The sequence below is a fragment of the Colossoma macropomum genome, unplaced genomic scaffold (genome assembly GCF_904425465.1).
Source record: "Colossoma macropomum unplaced genomic scaffold, Colossoma_macropomum, whole genome shotgun sequence".
In the NCBI taxonomy this organism is placed as follows: domain Eukaryota; kingdom Metazoa; phylum Chordata; class Actinopteri; order Characiformes; family Serrasalmidae; genus Colossoma; species Colossoma macropomum.
This window is the reverse complement of record NW_023494784.1, coordinates 21,253,704-21,276,992: the sequence shown is the minus strand read 5'-3', so window position 1 is coordinate 21,276,992 and position 23,289 is coordinate 21,253,704. Positions and strand designations below refer to the sequence as shown.

The window sequence follows — 23,289 nt, the reverse complement described above, 5'->3', positions numbered from 1 at the left end:
GGACATTTGGGCCAAAGAAAAAAAGGATCAATCTACATTGTTACCAGTGTAAAGTTCGAAAGCTAGGATCTGTCATTGTATGGGGGGCATAGAAGTGGTTAACCTGCTGTGAGAGCATCATTAACGCTGAACACATTTTTGTAGCTCTATAAACTGGCTTTTAGATGCTGTCTTTTTCAGGGACGTCCATGCTTATTTCAACATGACAACATCAAACCATATTTTGCACGTTACAACAGCATGTCTGCGTAATCAGAGAGTGAAGGTGGTAGACTGGCCTACCTGCAGTGCAGACCTGTCTCCCAATGAAAACGTGTCTTATTAAGCGAAAAATACTACAACAAAGGCCCCGTATGGTTGCACAGTTGAAGAGTGGTATAACAGAAGAAAAAATATGCTTTCAAAACTGGATCAGTTTTTGTCTTCAGTCCCCAAATGTTCATAAAGAGTTGTTGAAAGAAAAGTTGATGTAACACAGTGGTAAGCACCATTTTTTGGGACATATTACAGGCATAGCGTTTGGAATGAGCATGCATTTACACAAAATAATGAGGTTTATAAGGTAAAACATCAAATATTGTGTTTTTGTACTGTTTTCATCTTCAAACAGGTCAAACAGAATTTACTAATGACTGCTATCTGCTTGTACCGGCTTTTCACATACTGTCCCAACTTTTTTGGACTTGGGATTGTATAGTATTTTTGCCATGTCACCCACCCCTGTTGCACCCATACTAAAAGCAGTGATGAATTCTATGATTTGTTTTTAGTTGTAGCTTCACACTTAATAGAATGCTTAAAGTGAGTGTTTTTCTCTTTTGTGAATCTGGTGTTCTCTCCTGCAGTCTCATTGAATTTCAAAATGTGTGAAAATCGTTTTTTATGATAAGTGTGAACTTGCTCACTGACTGTTTCCCCTTTTGTCCTGTGGTGCAGGGCTGCGGGTGTCTCTGCTACTCACAGCCTTCCTCATGGTGCTGGGCTCTGTCCTGCGGAGCGTTCCCCTCTCTGACCTACAACTGAGACGATGGTAAGACTCTAATTAACAACTCATCATTTCACCCAGAATTTCTTTTCAAAGAATAACATTTTGGAAAGGTCGAAGCAATTTTCAAACCTTGCCTTGGAAAGATTTCAATTCTGTTTAAACTGTATCATTCTGTTTTGCCCCTGGCTTCTTAGTTATGATGAGATTTGTGTCGTAAGATGGACTTTTGTAATGTTTTAAATCCTTTTCTGGAAGTGCACTTTTATTTGATGCCATATAATATGCTTATAAAAGTGGAGACGAATCACACATTAAAGCAGCGGAACACATTTTCCACAGTTATCAGGCTTTTGAATCTCATAGCATTTAAACTAATACATGTTATCAGTATGTATGACCACCGTTGTTTATTACTTAAGTGCAGCTGCATGGGACTTTTGGACTGCAGAACCATAAGAGTATTCACTATAGTCACTTTTATCTAGATAGTTTGCAGTGCAACCTGACCAAGATGAAATTGTGTTTCCTGTTTAGCATTATCTTTGCATACATGGAAAGACACCTAAATGTTAAAATTGTTTAGGTAATAAAAGGCGTATAATAAAGAAGGCAGAAAGCAAGTAAGCAAAGAAAGTCTGCCGGACCAAGTACAAAAATTTGGATTCAGTTGTTTTAATTTTTTTAAATTCACATTTGTAAATAAAAAAATAGTAAATAAATTTCTTCCTAATATAATACGAAGTAACCCAACATCTTTTGAAAACTCCTTCCCTTTTACGACTTTAATAGTCTAACAGTTACAGCAGAAGTGTGTTCATGCTAGAACAACTTCAGACTTTAAGTGAAGTTCGAAGCTGTGCACATTAAAAAAAATGGGTATTCTTCTAGAATATTTCTCGATTTATTTATTTATTTATTTATATGGCACGGGGGCAGTCATGGGCTGGAGGTTAGGAAACCAGCCTTGTGACCGCAAGGTTGCCGGTTCGATCCCCTGAGCCGACAGTACGTGACTGAAGTGCCCTTGAGCAAGGCACCTAACCCCCAACTGTTTCTTGGGCGCTGCAGATAGGGCTGCCCACCACTCCAGGCAAGTGTGCTCACTGCCTCCTAGAGTGTGATCACTAGTGTGTATGTGCTGTTTCACTGCACGGATGGGTTAAATGCAGAGGTGAAATTTTCCTGTTGTGGGACTAATAAGGGTCACTTAATCTTAAAGGTAAATTAATCCTCTCTCATTCTGTGTCAGTTTCCCATTTTGATTTGTTTTGATTGTGGCCCTCTTAGCATCACCATTAGGTAACTTGTCAGTCATCAACGATATCTGATTACATCACCTAAACACCCAGGCTTAGTCCAAAACACTGATAAGTTTTGAAATGCTTTACGATATTAGGGTTGTGCACAGGTACTCGAGTACTCGATTAGCTGTTTCTGTTGCCCTTATCTGAATACTCAATTCAGTATCCAGTAGGGGTATAATTCAGTTCGGTATATTACTGTGGTCTCTTGATTTTATACATTTTTGTTTCTGGGCAAATAAGGAATGCCTGGAAATCTGCCTTATGTTAATATTCCTGTCCTAATGTACATTTACGAGGGATGTGCTTTTCCTTCCTGCTCTCGATTTTGAGAGGAGGAAGAGAAGGTGATATTTTCAGAGGAGGGAGGGTCGGCCCTCATTGTTTGCTTGCTTGTTTAGTTTTTATTTTACATTGTGCAATATAATCAGTTTTAAACTGAATACCTGATTTGCTCCAGTCAGTAAAATGTTGTGGAGTAGTAAAAGGACTATTTTTTTTCTTGTTTTGTGTTTTTTTTTGGTTTGTTTTTATTTTGTTTCTGTTTTTGTTTTTTCTTTTGCAGCCAAGATTAAGTGTTTTAAACTATATTAAACTTACTTATATTAAAATATTACATCTAGCTTAACACAAGTGCCTTAATGTGAATGTTTCCAAGGGCACACTGTTGCCAAGGATGTGATTAAGAAGGCAGAGGTAGTGCAGCTGTAACTTGACTAACTACTAGATGACGAGTCGTCAACCACTACTGCTGCACTTGTTAGCTCTAGTGTTAGCATTAACTCATTAGCTGATTTAAGGCTGCCTCTGTTACTCTAGTGTGGTGATCAAAAGATTTCCCTTATTTTTGAGTAATAAGGCAAGCTTGTAAATGTACACCTCTGAGCTGCTCAGTTTTCATGTGAGCTAACTTTTTTAGCCTGCTAGCACTGGTGTACCGTGTTTGTGTATTATACATTAGTATCGTTCGTTTTTTTTGTTCATTAATTCTTACAGATACTGAAATATCCAAATTAGCCTGAATTGCACTTCTCAAGATGATATCACCTAAAGAGCCATGAATGTTCTTCCTGCTGTAAAATTAAAATTAGTGTAGTGACCCACCAGTCAACGTTGAGGTTCTCACACCACAAATGAAACCAAGAAATAATTCATTTACAGTTGTGTAGGAGATCTGATTATGCCACACATTGACCATAACAGTGTTAGCTATTGTTCATCTAGAGGTTGTAGGATCAAATGTTTAACAGGGAGTCTGCTGTTGTCTGAAATACTTCCCATCAGAGATATTTGATTAGGTTTTATGTTACATTGCCGTGGTGCCAGGTAAGATCTGCATCTGCAGAAAACATTCCTCCTGAATCATCCATGTCCAGAAAAAAAAAAAAACATAATCTTTCTTTTCTCAGGGAAGTAATTGCACGTCTGATTAAGGTTCATAAGGTTATCTCAATGACTTTGCAGGAAGTAATTTCATTAGACTTGCTTCTGTTAATCTGACATGTATTTCTTATTACATTTAACAATGAGTTCATTTCAAATGATGTAAAGCTACTTTCTGAGATCACCTGAGGGCAGAAAAATCATATTTCTTAAATGAGTATGGAAAAGTGTTCAGTGGGTTATTGAATGTCTTCTGATTTTGAACTCAGGCTGCTACAGTCTAGCAGAGTCAGTTTCCTGTACATAAAGTTTTGTTGTTTATCGTCTTTATGACGATATAAAAATTGCATGAGGGCAATGGGGGATGCCCATTTCAACTGAGAATAGCAGAAATACATGCTACATTTCCCGAATCAGTGCTCAGCTGTATTGGTTAGATATGCTTTCCAAAAAAGATTTCTTTATCTTTTTAGTATTATGTATTATTCATGAGGAATTCATTACAGAACAAAGAACTGCTAAATGATAAAAGTGCTTTACTTTTGGTGGCCACTAGTTATTACAAATATTTATGCAAGTCAGTGTGATTCGTCTGTTACCAGATTTTATTTTTCAGGCTTGTGGCCATGGTCCCTCAAACAGGGTTTTAGAAGAGCAGTGTGGCAGCCTTGCTGTTGAATTTTCTAATTAATAAAGAAAAGAGCTTGGGGGTGAAAAGTGTTCCTCAAGGTCATACACGGAACACACAGTCATCTGTTTGTTTGTGTATTTCGACAGGAGTAAAACATCTGCTGTTTAGGTCTTATTCAGGGTTCTACCATACGCTTTTAGGCGAGGAACACTGATTCTCCTGATTAGAAATAGACAGGACCATACAGAAAAATATGTGAGCGCAAACTTAATATGAAGTATTTATTCCTTCTTTTTTTTCTTTGTTCCTCCTGTCGGTCAGAAAGGATGTGTAATTCAGCAATCAGGTGTATCCTACATTGTCCAAACCCTTAAAGGTTACCTGAACAAGATTAGGAACTACCATTTTTAGTCATTTCACATGTATTATGTCCTTTCCTTATAGTTCTTTGATTTCATCTGGGTTTCTCTCTTTTATGTCATCAACACAATGTATGTCTTTGTCCCTGCAGTTCTTATTACTTTGGCCTGGAAGCCTGTTTGCTGGGCAGCCGTTTCTTACTGTAGCATTTACATTTATTCAAATAGGGTTTTTTGTTAACATAATGCATTTTTTGTGCATGTTAATTAGAAAGTAGGTAAAGACTTAAATTACAGATACTGCAAACTTTGCTAGTTTTAGAAGTAAAAAGCTGTCAGTGCTACTGAACGAAGGGCCATTGGGGAGCCATAAGAATTGGCTCTTAATGGTGATCAGAGCCAATTGATCTGACTCACTGAAAAGTGTGAGTGTGCAGGCTGCTTTCCACTGTATTTTAATTTATACTAAATGATAAACAGTCCTGACACCACAATCTTTACAGTACTATTACAAACTGTACCTAGTGTTATGTTCCCCTAGTGTTACATTTTCAATGCAATCTAATTAAACACACTGTTCAGGAGTTTTTCTGTTATATAAGAGGGCTGTTTAGCTGCTGGATGAATTTATTTAGCAACGATTTTGGTGGCCCGTTTAAATATAATGTGCAAAATAGACTTACTTTGCTTTAATTTGATGGGGCCTTATTGGATAATAATGCTGGGCAACACACTTCAAACATGCAGTGGAAATCAGTTTCTTTTTTGAGAGTAAAAGCCTGCAAGATCTACGTTCGCTGCCAGGAGACAGCAAAAAAACGAACTAGCAGTTCTTAACTAAATTGTGACACTATGCAAGTTTATTTGGCAGGCTAGGCAGTCTTCTTGTGATATGTGCTATGAGGCAAGTAGGAAAATGCCCTGTCAAAATAATGGCATTTGATTTTTCCAGGGACATACATGGTTGAAAAAGTATGCACATTTGTTTCCCCACTTAATCAAAAGTGTTTTTTTTTTTTGTTTTTTGTTTTTTTTTAATTAATGAAGGAGCAAGTGTGCACATTTTGCTTGCACTGTAGAATCTTGCCTTATTTTATATATATTTTTTATATATATTTTATTATACAGCTAAACTTTATTTTAACAAAACAGGTTACATTTGTGTTATTTTCAAACATGGAATACCAGAATACTGATTAGGGCCCAACTGATATATCAGTTGGCCGATAATATTTAAGCAGTTTGGTGAATGGCATTCGGTTCATTTCTGGCTAATTCCAGGTTCTTTAGGTGTTCTTCTGTCACAGCTGCCAACTGAAAAGGTTGCTCAGTGGAAATGACAGTTTCGGAATTTAGTGTGATCTCATCTTCAGAGTCTGACCAAATCGGCTGTTGGTCAAATGCAATCTTAAAAGTATCCATTTCCTGTTTGTGCAAAAAGTAAGAAGTAAAAATGTTCAAATGGCTTGAGCGTCTCCTACAGCTGTCAAAAGTCGTTGCTTAGCAACGGCATCTCAGCGGAGTTATACAGTGTTTGTGAAAAACCCATGCTGTTATGGCGAAATATCAGCACGGTTAGAATGCTTCTCAACCAATCAGCTTGCGTGGCCAGAACTAACTGTTGTATAATGGTCAATAAAAATGAGCCACAATTGTTCAATTGTTGTTGAAGGGGGTAAAAGTGCATCATAATATTGTGATATCACAATTGACAAAACTGTAACAGTGTGCATCTTTTCTATTAATGACATTCTATTAATGTTGCCATACATTGTACCTTCATTGTTTGAGCACCAAAGATCAGCAACAATCAATTACTTACTCCATCAGTCCTTCTGCCTCCCAGCTCTAGTGTCGTTAGTAAGTTGTACAACAACATGGGTGTAGTAATTAGAGATGGACCAGTCAGTATTTTTGGAACCGATACTGATCGCCTATCACAGCGATCGGCCCACAGCCGAAACCGATCGGGGGTGGAGCTGGATGCCATATTTAAAGGTGCAGTAGGCGATTCTGGAGAAAGATGGTTGATATTTGAACTCAGCAGCAGAACAAATACACCCTCCATTCAGTTCTCTTTCAGAACCTCCACCCCCTAAATTCATGGACGTGCATTGTCAAGGCAAATGACACATTCAGATCTTCATGGCCGTAAAACCCTTCGCAAATGTTGTACATACAAAAAATAGTTAGCAAGCTGTCGCTACAATTGCTACAGCAAAGCTAATCAGTAGGCCATCACCAACATTAGCAAAGAGGACAACACAATACTGACCTATTGGTTCTGTGAAACAGTGAAAATAAGTTCTTGTTGCCCACCTGTCAAGCAGAAGCAACCTCCTCATCACTTCAACTGCCGTTGAAACTGAAGTCAGCTTCTTGTTCGAATTTTCCCGTTCCACCTTAAATGTCGCAGCAGTTACATTCTGGTGCCTCAGGCTAGCGTAGCCATTGAAGTAACTGGAGCCTACGCAAGCAGTGCAGCCGCTGCCAAAGCCATAGGTCATCAGACTAGCGCAGTAAGCACAGTATTAGTGCTTGGATGCTAACAGCGCAGTATTAGCACTCAGATGCTAACATGCTAACAGAAATGAATCCTCAAAGCTTTGACAGCAACTGTATTACAGTTGTATTACAGTACACACAGCAAATTTACAGCGAAATAGGAGTCAAATGTGTAATAATATACTTCAGGAAAAATGTTTTTCATTAGTGAAATAGATATGACGAGGCTGAAGTTGGCTTCTTGTTCAACCATTGCATCTTAAACGGGGCAGCAGTTAAATTCTGGCACTTCAGGTGAAATATAGTTCATATGTTTTACCTCACTGATCAGCTCTCAGGATCAGCGAAGTTAGAGAGATATCGGTCGATCACTGATCGCATGTTTGGGCTGAAAATCAGCCGATACCAATGCACAGCTGATCAATCCTTCCATCTCTAATAGTAATCATGTGTATCATTAATAAACAATGCACAATTAATAAATGTAGGTAGGTAGGATTTTATGACATTTTAATATATTTAGTCACTAAAATGCTTGAAATGCTTAGAAATTTAAAATAAAAATATGAATTTAATAAGTTATATAGTATAAAAATATGTTCATTCTGTCATTGGTTGAAGAGATGGTGTTAGCAGGTTAATTTTAGGAACTGCGGGCCACACTTTGAGTGGCCCTGGTGTAGAATTAAGCCTAGATTCAGACTACACCACCCCCCACCCCCACAAAGATATTAATCTGATCTACATTATGTTGCGCTATACCAATATCATTTGGTATGGGAATGGAGGGCGGTTTAATATTAGCTTGTGATTCACACACAGCAGCTTACAGTTCTTCTGACACTGTAGGTGTGATTTATCCATAAATTCTGAATTTATGTAGTGTGTTTCTGAGCCTGTGATTCAGCCCTCTGACTTCTAATACACCAGGCAGAGGTGTCAAAATAGCTCACCATCCACACCACGTCTTATGACCCTATGTTATTGGTGCCTCTAATCCTCTTTCTTCCTAATCAGAATTAAAATGAGAACATAGAAATAGCCAAGGAAGACAGAAGCACAACTACTGCTTCCACCAGTAGGTGTCAGCACTTGCATTGAGAATTAGCTGAGTGATCTTCCGCCTCAAGAGATGTGAAGGTCTGCTTCTGACCTGTGCTGTGCTTGTCTCGAAAGTGATGAACATATGTACTGAAACATCAAGAGCTTAGGTGAAGGAGATTGATTCTGATTGTAGTAAGTCCTGAGTTACCCTGCTTCAGGGTCCTCTGTAAAAGAGTTCAAGGGCATCTCTGAAACCATCAAACTGTGCATTTCATATCAGAAGAGCTGAGCATTCTGGAAAAAAATGGCTACTGTTAGCTCAACTTAGAAAGATTCCCTTGATGACAGATGGATAAGCATGTTTTTGAGAGAAAGACATGTGAGTAGCAAAAGCCCATCATGTTTGAATGTTTGATGAACCCATTTTCATGGAATTCTCACGGGTAGGTTTTTTTTTTCTGTGAGTAGATGGATTTGTATGTGAGAGGGACCTCCAATTCTCCTCTTGACTGATTCACTTCTCTTTCTTTCTCTTCCTGTCTTGCTTGTAGAGGAAACCTCTGAGCCTCAGCATGAGAAAATCCATTATTGCGATGGCCTCTGATTGAGAATGCCAATGATTGCTCTCAAATCAAAGCAGATTGTGATCGTCAGGGCAAATGTATGCAAATAGCAGGCAGAGCCTCTGATTAAAGGGTGCTGCTTGGGTGCTGTGGCCGAATTCCTGATTATTTCGGCCCGAACGTGTCAGCAGGCACATCTGCAGCCCTGCCAACCGCATTGCCGTGGCACCATGAGTACCACGACTTCATCAGAGCATGGAAAATTACCAGCCATCAGAGGCATTGTGCACCTGGCAGTTAAACAGAAGCCTGCCCTGTTGCATGGTGTTTCTAACACGATTTTTTTTCAGTACTTTAAACATGATCACTTCATGTTATCACAACCTTTGTTTTACAGGCCAACAACTTGAACAGAAAGCATACCACCTCACCGTATTAAAACTCACCTGCTGAAGCTGGCTTTGGTTCAATAGGAATGTTTGATGGTACAAACTGTTACACCCACTAAGCTGCTTTGTGAGGGGAATGTAGAGAAGTCAGTCTGCCAGTTTCTTTGTTGCATAGCCATGGAGTGGTATTTGAGACTAGACTGGATCAGCTGTGCCAGTCATACAGGCTATTAGAGTGGAGTAATGGACACATTCTGTCAGAGGGACGCTTAATCAGAGTGTATTGAGACTCCCTCTGCCACTGCTTATCGATATTTGTTAAGTTAATAATCTCTCTCTAAATTGCCAAGCTTAGTCTGTCTAAATTGCCAGGCTCGCTCACACTTTCCTTATTTCATCTTTTCCTCTGCCTCACTGCCGTATCTGGACTTACACTTGTGTGTCAGCTGATCGCGAAGACAGATCGTACAGCAGGGCTTGAGGTCACCCATGAGCAACTTCTTGCCTCCAATAATTAGAATAGGAGTGAATTAGCTCAGTGAATGGAACTCATTGGCCTCTGCTTCGATCCAGTGGGTGAAATTTGATGTTATCATCGCCTGGCTTTATGCCAGATTTAGCATAATTTTCTTATTCTTTCACAGAGTAGTTGGCAACAGTCTTGAAGTTGTAATGATCAGCTTTGGGTTTGGGATTTGGAATCAGCTGCGATCCAATTATGAGCTACGTGAGGGGTGTCGTAATGAAGTCTGCTGTTAATGCAAATGTGGAGGGATTCTGCTTATTCAGTGGAAGCTCAGTCTCCATCCAGCTCCCGAACAAAGCCTAGCCACTTGCCTATTTCATTACAGAGAGTGTCGTGAAGGGGCTTTAACGTGAACACCAACATCACAGTAGCTAGATTCCAATTGAAAAGCATATTAGACAGGATTTAAAATCTATCACAGCAGCAAAGTCAGATCACAACACAAAAGAACAAAGAAGCACAGCACAGAGGAATTGAGGGCGAGATTCTGGACTAGATCAGTGCTATTTATTGATCTGTCGTGGAAGGAAAGGCATGTCTTTGTCTACTGCTACAGATTTTGTTTTGACTTGTGAGGTAGACAGTCAGTTGAAGTGACCTCATGCTAGGGAGTGAGTAGTCGCTGTTGTATAGCTGAAATGGTTTCTGAAAATATTTAGTCACAATGAGATTTCAAATCTGGGCCACATATGCCATGACTGCAAAGCAAATAGCCATCGCTGTACTTTTTGCCCTTCACCAACTAGAGCTTCATTGGATCTGAAATTTTGGTCGGAATCGAAATACAACCAAGTTTTGTATCCAAACCTGACCCAGGCCTTCAGGCTAATGTCTCGTTTTAATTCTAGTCTTGTGGGCCTTGCTTACTACCAACAACACAAGTGACGGGCATGCCAGATTAAAAACTGTTTAGATTATTAAAAGTAGGGAGTAAAAATAAAGTAGAGAGAACTTGTTAAATGGCCCATAACTGAATTTTCCTTCCTTTTTTAATGGGTTCAGTGTTAAATTTTCAAAACATGTTGTTCTCTGAGTCTGCCCAATCCATACATGGAAATTAAGCTTCAAAAACAGTCCATTTTGAATTCTGTGTTTTGGTGATGTCACAAAGACCAACAAATTTAGCCTGTTGGATGCACCAGTTTAGCCCAACCCATTAAGGTTGAAGTTTTCATGCTGCATTTATGACTACCTGGAGCTCGGAAGTTTCCATGTCAGAATCTCCTGCTTCCCATCTAAAAGCGTTAATGAAACTTTAGCTGTTGAGGTTGGGGAAAAATGGATGCTCACACTAAGCTAGCACTTGTTTGTGGGGCTAAATGATTTGGGGAAAATATCTACTTGTAATTTGTCTGAACAATCTTACGATTGCGATTTAAATGCAATTATTTTCCACAAATGTATTTCCAGGCCTGTATTTTTTTGGCTAAGAAGACCAGAATATCCACTTTTTCTGGCATGAAGCTTAAATAATGATTATGTCTGACTACCAGTTGTGATGGTTGTGATGTCACATACACAAGACATGGGTGTTTTGTTGCTTCTGACTGATCTAACTTATCTGTAGGCAGTTCACAGGCTCTGTGTTATTAGGTTAAATTTGCTTATTTAAAACTTGGTAAGAGAACATTGTTAATAATATGTTCTATAATAAAAATGGCAGGTCGTGCGATTTGAAAATTACATGCCTTCAAATAGCATTTTCGATATAAAAATGATTAATCTTTCAGCCCTAAGTGTTTGGCTGCTGTGTGCGTAATAAAAAAAGCTCTTAAAGGTGTTTACAGTTGAACTAAAGAGCTGTTCGGTTAGTGCTTCATGTGTTTTAAAAGTGGATGTAGGGCAGTGGCAATTCACCAATAATGTAGTGCAGAAAAATGACACAAATGTTTGCAGTTTGATCAAAAATCTTGCAGAGAAAGGCTTTAGAGTACAATCATGCAAGGATACCACTCAGAAGTTGAAAACTCTCAAAACATGCTGTTATTATAAATTATATTATTATATAAATAATATTATTGTTGTTATTATTATTGCTATTATTATTATTATTATTATTATAAAAGCGCAGCAACAAAAATAGCCTGTTTAAGGGCTTTAGTACATAAAACAACACAATAAAAAAAGAAAACAAGAAAAATGTAGCATATGGGCCATTTAAAAATGGGAAAACGGACTGAAATTCAAACCCAACCCAAGCCAGACAAATATTTCAGAAGTGATAAGTGATGGATATTTCAAGATCTATCACCAGCTATTGGACCTGTCCTAATCATACATGGACATACATGTTTTACTTTAACAGTCATGTTTTATGTGATCAATTATACTGTTTTCATGCCCTTGCATGATTGAAATTTGGTTTACTTAACCCAACAGCTATTGTATTGGTACTGTAGCTTGTCATGTACCAAGTCCTTTGTTTCAAATAGCACTGTGCATATTGTCTATAGCAGATGGAAAGGGATTCAGAAGAGCAGTATTGCGTGTATTGCTGCTGTACTGTGCACTAGGGATGGGTCAGGGCCCAGTTTACTCAGATAGATCTGAGCCATCAGGAGCCTCCCAATGGATACCCACTCCCCAACCCTCCACGAGACAGACAGAGAAAGCCTGAATTGTTGTTCCCCAGTCAACTACATGTCTAATGCAGACAGCTGCAGTTACTCAGACCTGTTGCTATGAATAGAGAGGTTAAAATTAGTTTTGTTTCCCCTGCCTGGCAAAATTGTGTTTTTTTCACTGTAAGTGTTTGGACGATTGAGATGCTGTAATTTGCTGAAATGGTCTCATTGGTCGCTGCCTGTGCCTGTAGGCACTGATGACATGTGGGCCTACAGTTAGAGTTTTTTCATCACAGTCATTCTTTCATGTCCGAAACGTAACGGTGTTAAATTGAGAAGGAATGGTATGCAGTACATCTTCTATAATCATACTTTTCTTTTCAATTTGCAGGTTAATTCACGGAGGTCAGCTTCTTAACGGTTTAGCCGGTCCAACACTGATGAGTGCCGGACCTCTCCTCTCTACTACTTGGTTCGCTCCAGACCAGAGGGCCACAGCCACAGCTGTCGCATCTTTGGTTGGCTACCTGGGGGCAGCCTGTTCCTTCTTGATTGGCCCTCTGGCTGTGCCAGCACCCAATGATACACAAATAGTGAACACCATCACTCACTGGGATCCAGGCCACATCAGGGACAGAATACAGCTGGTTCTTTATACAGGTACAGTCCTGTTTGTCGAAGCTCTAAAACTATGCTCAAAGAGCATTTATACCACTAAAAATCGAAAAGCAATCTCAAGCAAAATAATTCATGATGTCACTCCAAATCAAACATCTGAACAACATTTGACTTTACTTCTTTTTAAAGAATGACTACTGTTGTTCTGGTTAACTGATTCAGAAAATTAAAGTATTTAAAGAGAAGAAAAGAAATCTAGCCTTGTAATAGAATGAAACACTGAGTTTGTTAAAAAAAGATTTTTCTATTTGCGAGAGAGACAACAAGGAAAAATTCTGTTGGCTTTAGAAGTTTGGAAGAAAAAATGCACAGCTATATGCAACGCTAGGCAGTGGATTGAAAAGACATATTTCACATGTTTTGACATGTCTTCTCAAGAGGAAAAAGCATTCATCTAACACATTCAGAAAAGCAATAGTCAGTCTTCTCTATAATAAGCATTCGAGAAGGGTTATGTATGTATGTTCTTCAAAATTGATCATAGTTGCAGTTTTATGGAAATGCTGTTGTTTGGAAATTGACTGACTGTGAAGCATCTAAATTATGTTCAAGAAGAGGCTGGACTATTTTTATTTATTTTTAGTAAAGTAATTGACCGACCTTTTAAATTGTTCTCGTCATATATCAGCCCAATAAAGTAAACAGGAGTGATCTAAAACTGCAGGGCATTTCTGGAAGTTTGTCAGCACATTAGAGCCTATTCTACTTGTAATGTTCCTTTTTGTTGTTTTATATTAAGCCAGAAATGAAAAAAAGAGCTTTTTATGATGTGAGTAGGTGACAGCAGTGCACAATTTGACTAAACTAGGGCTGTGCAGTTCTGTGCCCTCCAGAATTGGTGGCGTGCTTGCTTAAAAAGAGCACAGAAAGCTGTGAAAAATTGTCTCTGTTTTGTATTAGCTTGATCTTACACTGAAAAAGAGAAAAATCGAACCTTTCAGCGAGGTAAAATTATTCAAAAAATAAATTAGCTTTAGCTCACCCTGCAGGTTTTCAGTGGGTTTGAGATCAGGGGACTAAGATGGCCACTGAGAAAGCATAAAAAGGTTATTTCTCTCATATTTTCAATGGAACATCAGTGATAAATAGGAAAAAATGTTTTCCTAAGCTTGTTTTGGTAATCTTTTCCAAGGGTGCCAGTGTTTCTGGAGGTCACTGTAGGTGGTCTGTTAATTGTTATCACAATACTGGCCTTTATAATACTGATATCACAGAAGGTCACAATATGTAAATGAGCCTGAGTTCCAGAGTGTTGTGTGAATCAAGGTATTCAGAGCTCCTAATCATATGTTCTCAATATAAATTGTGTATAGGTATATTGCACTAACACAATATTTAGCAATATAAACACTCTGAAATTTTGTCTATATCATGCAGCCTTATTCTGGACCCAGACCCACACTTGATTGTGCCAAAATTTAAAGAAGAAGCATCACTTGTGACTGTTGCTGTTTGCAGAGGGCTGGGTTAACAAGACACTGACTTGTCTCGTTACGTGTTTCCTCACTGTACAGTAGTGTAATAAATCCATGGGATTCATCGTTAACTCATGAAGAATGTGAGCCAGATGAGAAGTGTTTTGTGGGATGTTTTTCTCTCAATGTGAATTTAACGTCTGAGAAAGTACTCTGAGCTGTATAGGCCGGTGAAGGATTTTATAAACAGAGACAGATTAATTTTGAGCCACACAGTCTCAGAGATTAGAATGCAAGCCTTTGTTTGCTGATTTGCTTGTATTATCAGCCTGTTAACAATATTGTTTTATGTGTAAACACACAGAGTTGGGGGTGATTGCGGTCTTCTTTGTAGCCGTGCTGCTCTACTTCCCCTCCAGGCCACCCAGGCCACCCAGCGTGGCAGCAGCTAGCCAACGTCTCAGCTACAGGAGCAGCATCTGCAGACTACTGAGGTATGCTGTTATCTACCAGCTCACACCATACACTGCCACATAAAGCCAGTGCCTACAGAACAGCTTTAGCAAAGTTAATTCAGTTGTTTATTTTGGGCAAACAACAAGACACTATCACAATCCATATTGGGTGTTATTATGCATTAAAGTATTTACTGTAACTATTATATATTGGTGTTGTTGGAGCTCAAGAAAAGTAACGTTTAGTAGTTTGTGTGTAACAGTAATGTCCCAGCCATAGAGATGCTGTCGCCTCACAGAAAGAAGGGCCTGGGTTCGATTCCCCGGTCGAGCGACCAGGGTCCTTTCTGTGTGGAGTTTGCATGTTCTCCCTGTATCTGCGTGGGTTTCCTCCGGGTACTCCGGTTTCCTTACACAGTCCAAAGACATGCAGTCAGGCTAATTGGACGCCCTTGCCCTTAGGTGTGAGTGTGTGTGCGAATGTATCTAAACGTGATTACATGATTAGAGTCATCATTTTGTTCAAAATATCATGAGAATAACTGATTGTGAGACCAGTATCATGAATTGTATCAAATCATGGGGATGTATTGTTGCACCCTAAGGTTCAGCACAGATTGTAGAAAAGCTAACGAGTGTCTGTGGAAAAATAAAATCCCTCCAACAAGGCAGTTCACAAACTTTTTCATATGCTGGTAGATGTATATTTTGCTGAGCCCACTGACTCTGAGATAGTGAAGACCTCCAGGTTTTAAATGCCATGGACTTGTTTAAAATGTCATGAATTGAATGGGTTTTTGTATTATACATTCATTTGTTTAAAACTGGCAGAGGCCTCCGCCCACATTCTCTGATTCTGCCTTGCTGTGTTTCTGCGAGAACCATAAAATGCAACCACGGTTGTTAACCGTGTGTGCGTGTGTGTGTGTGTGTGTGTGTGTGTGTGTGTGTGTGTGTGTGTGTGTGTGTGTGTGTGTGTAAACTATATGCAAATGCAAATTGTTATCCATGTATGTGTTGGTACAACAGTATGTAACTCATAAAATGTCTTTTTGCAACTTTGCTGAAGTTATTAAAATACCTTGCTGAGATCAATGTATCCATTCCTACTTCTGAAGAATCTGAGAACGAGCTTATGAATTTGGTCTGGACGTAAGGGACAGAGAGTCTTAACGAATAGGGTCTTGTCATTTTGCCACTCTCCATCTGCTCCGGTTAGTTAATGCACATCAAAGATGTGCTTCCATCCCCCTAGATTAATTATCAAGTCTTAAGTTGGCACACTGTCCCTGCACAATAAATAGATCATCTTCGTGTGTACTCTCACTGGCCACAGAACTCTGTGCGCTGTGGTCAGACTGAAGTTGGCATAGTTTTCCACTGAGTCCCTTCTTGATAGAGGTTGTTTATCAAAGCCAGAAACAGTGTCAGTGTTTACAGATCAGAGGCGACCATCCTTGCCTTGGGTGTGTTCACTTCAGCACTGTTGGAATGAGTTGAAGGCTGTGAACTAGAAAGGAGTGAGCATCCAGTGGCACTGGCATACTGACATTTCTTTTAAACTGCCAACAGTTCACCACCCTGAGGTAAACCAGAACTTTCCCACAAACTCTCACTGACGCTTGCAGATATGCAAACTTTCTGCTGAGAGGGGAAAGCTCTGCGCAAAGGGGAAAAACAATGTTGATGTTACCTGTTCTACATAATCATTTCGATGGGGCATCTGTATTTAGACTACAATGCTATCTGTCCACAGACATGAAAACTCAAGTGCAGTAAAAAGATGACAAGCTTAGAAACCAATCCCCTGTAGCATGGTTCGGTGATGTTTCTTGGAGAAGATTTAACATGAGAATTCTTGCACATTCTGAGACTGAAATAGAGGAGTAACAGCTGTGGAATTCAACAACTATGCAAAGCTTGTTGTTTACCATACCAAAGTCAAAAGGCCACTGTGTATAAAATTTGCCATGCGCCTTCTTTTGAGACTCCATATCTATTATAAATAGAGGCCATTCTAAAAACTTTAACATTTGTTTTCTACTGGACCCATTATGGAATGTAGTGCTTGGACCCCGATGATCACCGCTTGCGATGTAATTTGTAGATGGTCTCAAAGCTCTCATAGCAGTCATGACAGTTCACAGAAATGAGCGTGTCCTACATAAATTTCAGATGAAAACTAAATGAAAGCTAATGGTCTTGATATGTTCATGAATGTTCATGATAACATGCTATTCATGTTTTAGCAACATCATCTTAGTTGTGATTGGACCATAAAAATGAATTATTCAGCCAAAACTGCGAGTTGCCAACTCCGTGTTGGCTAAGTAATGACTGTGATCTGCTGCGGTGCTGTGTTTGGAGGGATTCTCTCTCAGATTCTCTCTCAGAATTTTCTGCTGGCAACAGAACCCCAAAACTCATCGACTCATCAAATCCGTACGATTCATGTGAATGGCATATTCAGATTTCACTGAAAGGTGTCTTTACATGTATGTGTCCAACCAATAGGAGGAGAGCTTCCTGTTGCAACTTTATACTTACCCCAGTGTAAAAATGGCCTGATAGAGCTTCGGGAAGGATTTCCACAGAGGCAGTTTATAGAAGTTGTTTACTGAGGTGAAGGGATGGCATTGGAGTGTACTGTGTCTTCATTTTTCAAAGCTCAGAGTTATCTCTTCAGGCTTAGATGTCTCATGAGTTTGAGATACTGCTCCTTTAATTGCTTTGAGTTTGATTGTTCGCACAGACGTCTCTCTCTGATGCTTATAATGCCATCACTTCATAACGACTTTCCTAGAACCATTATCCAGAGCTTGATTACTGTAGTAACTCTGATGATAGAATAGTATTAGGATTGATGGAGCTTGGTGATAAAAATGGCTCTGTCTTCAGAAGTATTCTAGCTTACAGCTGGGCCTGCCAAGGACAAACGGCACTTAGCTGATGATGCCTTTGGCCTGGTGACTCTTCCGAAATATTTCACAGGCAAGGAAAATGCCTGGCATGCTTACCTACTGTAATCTAAATAAGCTCTTGCTAGGGAAAAAAAGGTGCACAGGTATTGATTTTCTATCCAGCGGAAGGTTAATGACATGGATGCAGCTGGGAGAAAAGGTTCTCAATCAAAACACTTTTACAATTGCTCTTGCAAGACTTTGCCATGGCTGCAACTGCACAGACTGGGAGTGGGCTTTGCTCAGCACCCATACTGCCCTGTCAAACATCTTCATAGAGACAGAGGTAATAATTTACAGCCATACTCCTAAGTTTCAGATTGACAAAGACTTAACTTTTTTCTGTCTTGATGCTTTCAAGAATTCACCAGCTGTCCCTCCAAGATGCAGTGTGAGAAAATGCTTTTGGCAAGAAAAAAAATCTTCAGCAAAGCAGACAGTTTCAGAAAGATAAACAAAGTGTCTTTGGAGAGTGCCTATGATGGCTGTCAGATGCTTTGTTGGTTTGTGCAGGAGCTCACCCACACAGGGAAATCAGGGAGGCTCCATTTGGGCCATTAGGGGGAGAGTGAGTGAGCATGGCTGATGATTGTAATTGGGACAGGAGTGATTGGAGTGCTGCCAGAGACCCACAAAGGTGAGAGGGGCTGATTCTGTAAGGGGAATCTCTAGACACTCTTGGCTCTGCTGCTCTAATGCAGTGATTGGAGAGATTCTCATAAAAATGCTATTAGATAAAGCGAAAATATAGCCAGAGGTCTTTGCATCAGATGAGGATTAGTGGCAAATCATGCCTGTAGCATGTTTTAATGGTCAAATCCTAAGAGCTGTGTTGTATTCATTAATGAGGGCTGAAGGAAATTATTTGTTGAAATCAGATTACCTGATTTGTGATTTTCGATATATGCATGTGTAAATTGGATTAAAATAATCGGAGGCAGATAAGATTCAGTGTTTGCGTTTGTACTCCCTTCTTCTGAGGTTGTTAGATAAACCATATAGTCTGTTTATAGAATTATAGAATAAGTTCTATCTGCATCCAGTGCAGTTTTGATATATTGAGGACCAAAGATTTCACTTTCAAAATAGCAAAACTCTTTTGCAGTGATCAGCTTTTATATCTTAAAGTCATTGACTTAAGATACTTTTGAGTGCTGAATGTTAAAATCCAAGGATATTTGGTAATGGTGTTTTCTAGAATTGCCAAAAAACGCAGATGAAATGTTTAGTATATACTTTAATGTGCACTTTTGAAGAAGTTTCATTCTTTGGTAATCTAAATTAGACAGTAGCATCACCGACACTTGTTTTACGAAAAGAATTATGAAAAAGTACATACAAAAGCTTTTTTAAACCACAGATTAATTCCATAATATTAGATGGCTTAGCTAGCTACACATTTATGAGATGACTGCAGTTTCAGATTTATTTTTTCTAGATAGTTAACCTTTTGCTACCCTGATAGCTAGGTTGCTTCTTTGCAGATTTTGTAAATTAGATGGCTAACTTTGTGGCTATAGACTGTAGATTAGGTGACTAGTAATACCAGATGGAAAAGCAAGGTAACTTTATTTTTTTAATTTGCTAGCAAACTAATAACCTCCAAAGGTGGCAATATTAGCTAATCAATCTAATCTAATATGATTAATCATATTCCTTGAACTCAGCTTTTAGTAGTTAGTTAGTTAGTTAGTTAGTTAGTTAGTTCTCTGTTTTGTAGAAATGATAATTTAGCTAGCTGGCTACCAATCTGACAACTTTAGCTAACATTAGAATTGGTTAGAAAAGTAACATTAGAAAAGTAAGTGATTCTAATTTGAAAAATGCCTTTAATTAAATTAACTGGTCAGTTGAAGTGATTGTTTAGAAGTCTAAAAGCTAATTTCAGTGGCATGCAAGCCATCAACATAGCAAAGCTCTTAAGCACTGTAAACAGCCAATTATGCAATCCTCAAGTTCATGACAAAACTACTGAAATCCACAACATTTTTGGTGATGGCAAAATTACAAGGGTAAGGAAAATGAAATATCTCAAAAGTACCTCTCACAAGGTAATGTGTTTTCTGTGTTGTGGGTAGCATTTGGTAAGTTGAATAAACCTGCTTTACAAGGCTAATGCTAGTCTGTATGCCAGTTAATGGCACCTGTCACATAATGCTGACGTAAACACCCTCATGATGATGTTTTGAACCAGGCTATTTGGAGTCATTTGGTGAAATTACACAGATCCTTCATCCTATACGAATCTGCCAGTCCAATCATGCACAAATTACATTGTCAGACCTGTGGTACAACTAATTTAGCTCAAATAGGGCTTTATTAGGCCATTTTCAAGAAAGAACTTTTTATTTTTTGAAAATACAGACTCTGTATTGTTTATTGTTTATATTCTTTAAAAAAGTCACCATAGTATCAATAATCAGCACTAAGAGATTAACTACATATACATACCTCAGTTTTGAGAAGGACATCAGACAGAATCTTCTAAGCCCATTATTTCTCTGTTGGTTATTTTGCAAAGTCTTTCAGAATTTGATGGTGGGTATCTTTTTAGATTAAGCTCATCTCCATGTCCAGAAATGAACACAAAAGAACTATTTACTAACAGTAATATGTTACAGAAAACATTTATTTAAAATTTGAACCTTGAGGTCAGACTAAAGATAAATGCATTTGAAAGTGACATCAAGCTGTAGAAAACAAAGCTATGTTGTCAAGCAGTTGCCCCATTCTATAATAACACTTGCCTGAGAGCTACCTCCGCTGTCACCTTGGTGTAACCCCTGTCCTGCAGAAATTTATCTCTGTCACATGGCTGAAAGGCTGGATAGTCTTTTGGGTGACGGGCTAAGCAAAGCAGTTTGTAACAAAATAAACCTTTTTAATGGGCTGGGAACACTGCTTTCAAAATGTAATAAATGAGAAACAAGTAAATGTTCAGCATTGTTGGCATTACAGCAAAGGATGAATATAGGATGTTTGTTCTATAAATCACTTATAAATTTAAGTAGTTTAGGCAGGAGCAACTGGTGCTGCAGAAGAATTTTGTATACAAAAGGAGCTAATATACAGAATCATTCATGAAAATTAGGTGGATACATCTTTCATTTTCTTGTATTTGTACACAGAACCGAGATGTGGAGTGTACCACTCCCCCACCCCCCTTCCTACACCATACTGACTAAAGGGTTTCTTAGTTAGACTTGCAAAAGGGATGTTATTCAGTACCAGAAATTGAAGCTAATTATGGATTTGCAAGCTTTTCAAATTCAAAATGCTTATACTTTGCCAGTTCCTTTGCTTAGTCAACAGATCTTATGGATGTATATTTTCATACGTACATCCAGAATTCAAGGGTGCAGCCTGTGAGAACCTTGTCTGGCCATTTGGCTTTTCTTTGGCTCCTTGCACTTATATAAAATGCATAGACGTGGCTTTGGCCACTTTATAGAATATAGGGGTGCATGTGCTAGCTCTGTTTCTTGATCCTGGTCCTGGAGTGCCACTGCCCTGCACATTTTAGTGCTTTTCTTGCTATAACACACCCCTTTAACTCAATAATGGGCTGGTAGTGAGCTGATTAGTTAGATCAGGTGTGTTAGGAGCAAGGAAGACACTAAATAGTGCAGGGCAGTGGGACTCCAGGACCAGGGTTGAGAAACTCTGCTAGCTTATCTGGACAACATAAATGTAATATCACAGTAAAGGGAGAAGGTTCAGCTGCTTTTTGTCACACATTCAGCACCTGGGTTTCTTAGCCAGTCTAAATAAACTGCTCTCTGACAATGAGCCAAAAACTCCTGAAACAAAAAATCTTCTTTGGGGTTTGGAAAAGGCCTGTGCTCTCTCACAAGCATTTTCCTACAGTTAATTTGGGATACAATCCTACCTTTTCACCAGTACCTTAAACTACCTTATGCCATCATTGATAAGAGTTATTCTGCTGGGTGTGCAGATGTAAACATTTGTGAGTAACATCGTTGGATGTTGTCACAAGGTGTGAATGCTTTGAGTAATCTCCAAAAAAGACTAAATATGACTGAGAACTGGATGGCTGTGTTATCCTCAAGAATGGACCCTGCCTACTACTATCATGGCTTGCCAATAGGCAGAGTCATATATAACAAGGCAGTGATGACAGACACATCCCTGGCAGATTGGGCAACAAAGCAAAGGTGAGAGGAGCATGTTCTCTTGCCCGGCACTCCTTCCACATCAATTATTTGGGAGTTTAGCGGCCAAAGGTTAGCTCTCTAATATTATTGCTACCATTCATAGTGCAAGAGCCGCTTCAACCTGAGTGGCTATTATCTTTGAAGCTCATATGAAGTTTCATTTGATCCTCTGGGTGTGGGCATGAGATTTGTTTCATGTAGACTGCTTGCCTTGACCTCTAGTTGATTGTCACATACTGTCAGTGCACAGCTTCATGTACGCAGTTAGCAACAAACATAAGGTTACATACAATTATGCTCAGGCCTTTAGTTCATTTAACCGGTTGTCCTTTTGTTTTGTGAACCCCAGTTTATGGCAGGGCTTTGTCTAAACAAAGGGTCTGGAGTTACTTGAAGGAATGTGGCCAAGTTCCCCAAGGAGAATGTTAACGTCTTGGAAACTAATTTCCAGGTTTTTTGGTGTTCAGCGTTTGCTGTGTGGAGCATGAATATAAGTGCCAAACTACATTCATTATACGGAGCGAATTGACTGAGAGGAGCTGATGGTTATGCATGTAGCCACTGTTCCTTGAAGGTGAGGTACAAGGCACAGCACAGGTTGCCTCACTTTGCTGTTAGGTTCATTGAAGAGTGGCTTACAGAACTTAGGGGAGTTGCTTGTAATGACGGTTTAAAAGTGGTTAAGGGGCTGTGTGACCCTACCCTCATCAGTATGGGTCATTTGCCTTGCAGGCATGAGTGAAGGTGTCTTCAGACAGACCTGCAAGACTGTGATATCCCATACTCCATGTGTACCACATTCCTCTCCTTTAGGGTACAGCAGTTGTATAGATTACCATGATGGTGGTGAAAGGTTCAGTGTACAAAATATTTTCTGAATGGTCCAATATTTTAACTAATTCCAACAGTCCCGAGCCACTAGGGCTAAACAATTTGGGGGAAAATATCTAATTGTAGTGTTTTCTGACCAATATTGTAGCTGCAATTCAATTGGGATTATTTTCTTTAAGGCAAAATCAAGACCTGTTATTTTGGCCTAGAAGACCAAAATATCCACTTTTTTCTGGCTTGAGGCTGAATGCTGCCATTTACTGACAGTTAGTTGTGGTTGTGGTATCATGAACACATGAGCACATGGTCGTTTGGTTGCTTTTGATTGGTCTAATTATCTATAGGCTGTTTACAAGCTCACTGTCATTAAGTTAAATCTCTCCACCTTTAACTTAAGACAATGTGTTTTGAGTATTGTAGTCTTTCAAATTGCATTTGGATATAAAAATGATCACCACAGGACAACTGATTTTTAGGTCTGTGTAATTTAAGAAAAATTGATCTGAAGACAGTTTGCAAGTG

General features: G+C 39.0%; 1 protein-coding gene across 1 annotated transcript in view; it reads left to right on the top strand.

Annotated features, from left to right (window-relative positions):
* The window catches only part of slc49a4 (solute carrier family 49 member 4), a 50,253-nt gene that overhangs the window by 10,217 nt on the left and 16,747 nt on the right, over nucleotides 1-23,289 (top strand). The window contains exons 2-4 of the mRNA XM_036593684.1: nucleotides 937-1,030; nucleotides 12,645-12,913; nucleotides 14,711-14,840. Coding sequence (XP_036449577.1) covers nucleotides 937-1,030; nucleotides 12,645-12,913; nucleotides 14,711-14,840 — 493 coding nt within the window. The remainder of the gene's footprint in view (nucleotides 1-936; nucleotides 1,031-12,644; nucleotides 12,914-14,710; nucleotides 14,841-23,289) is intronic.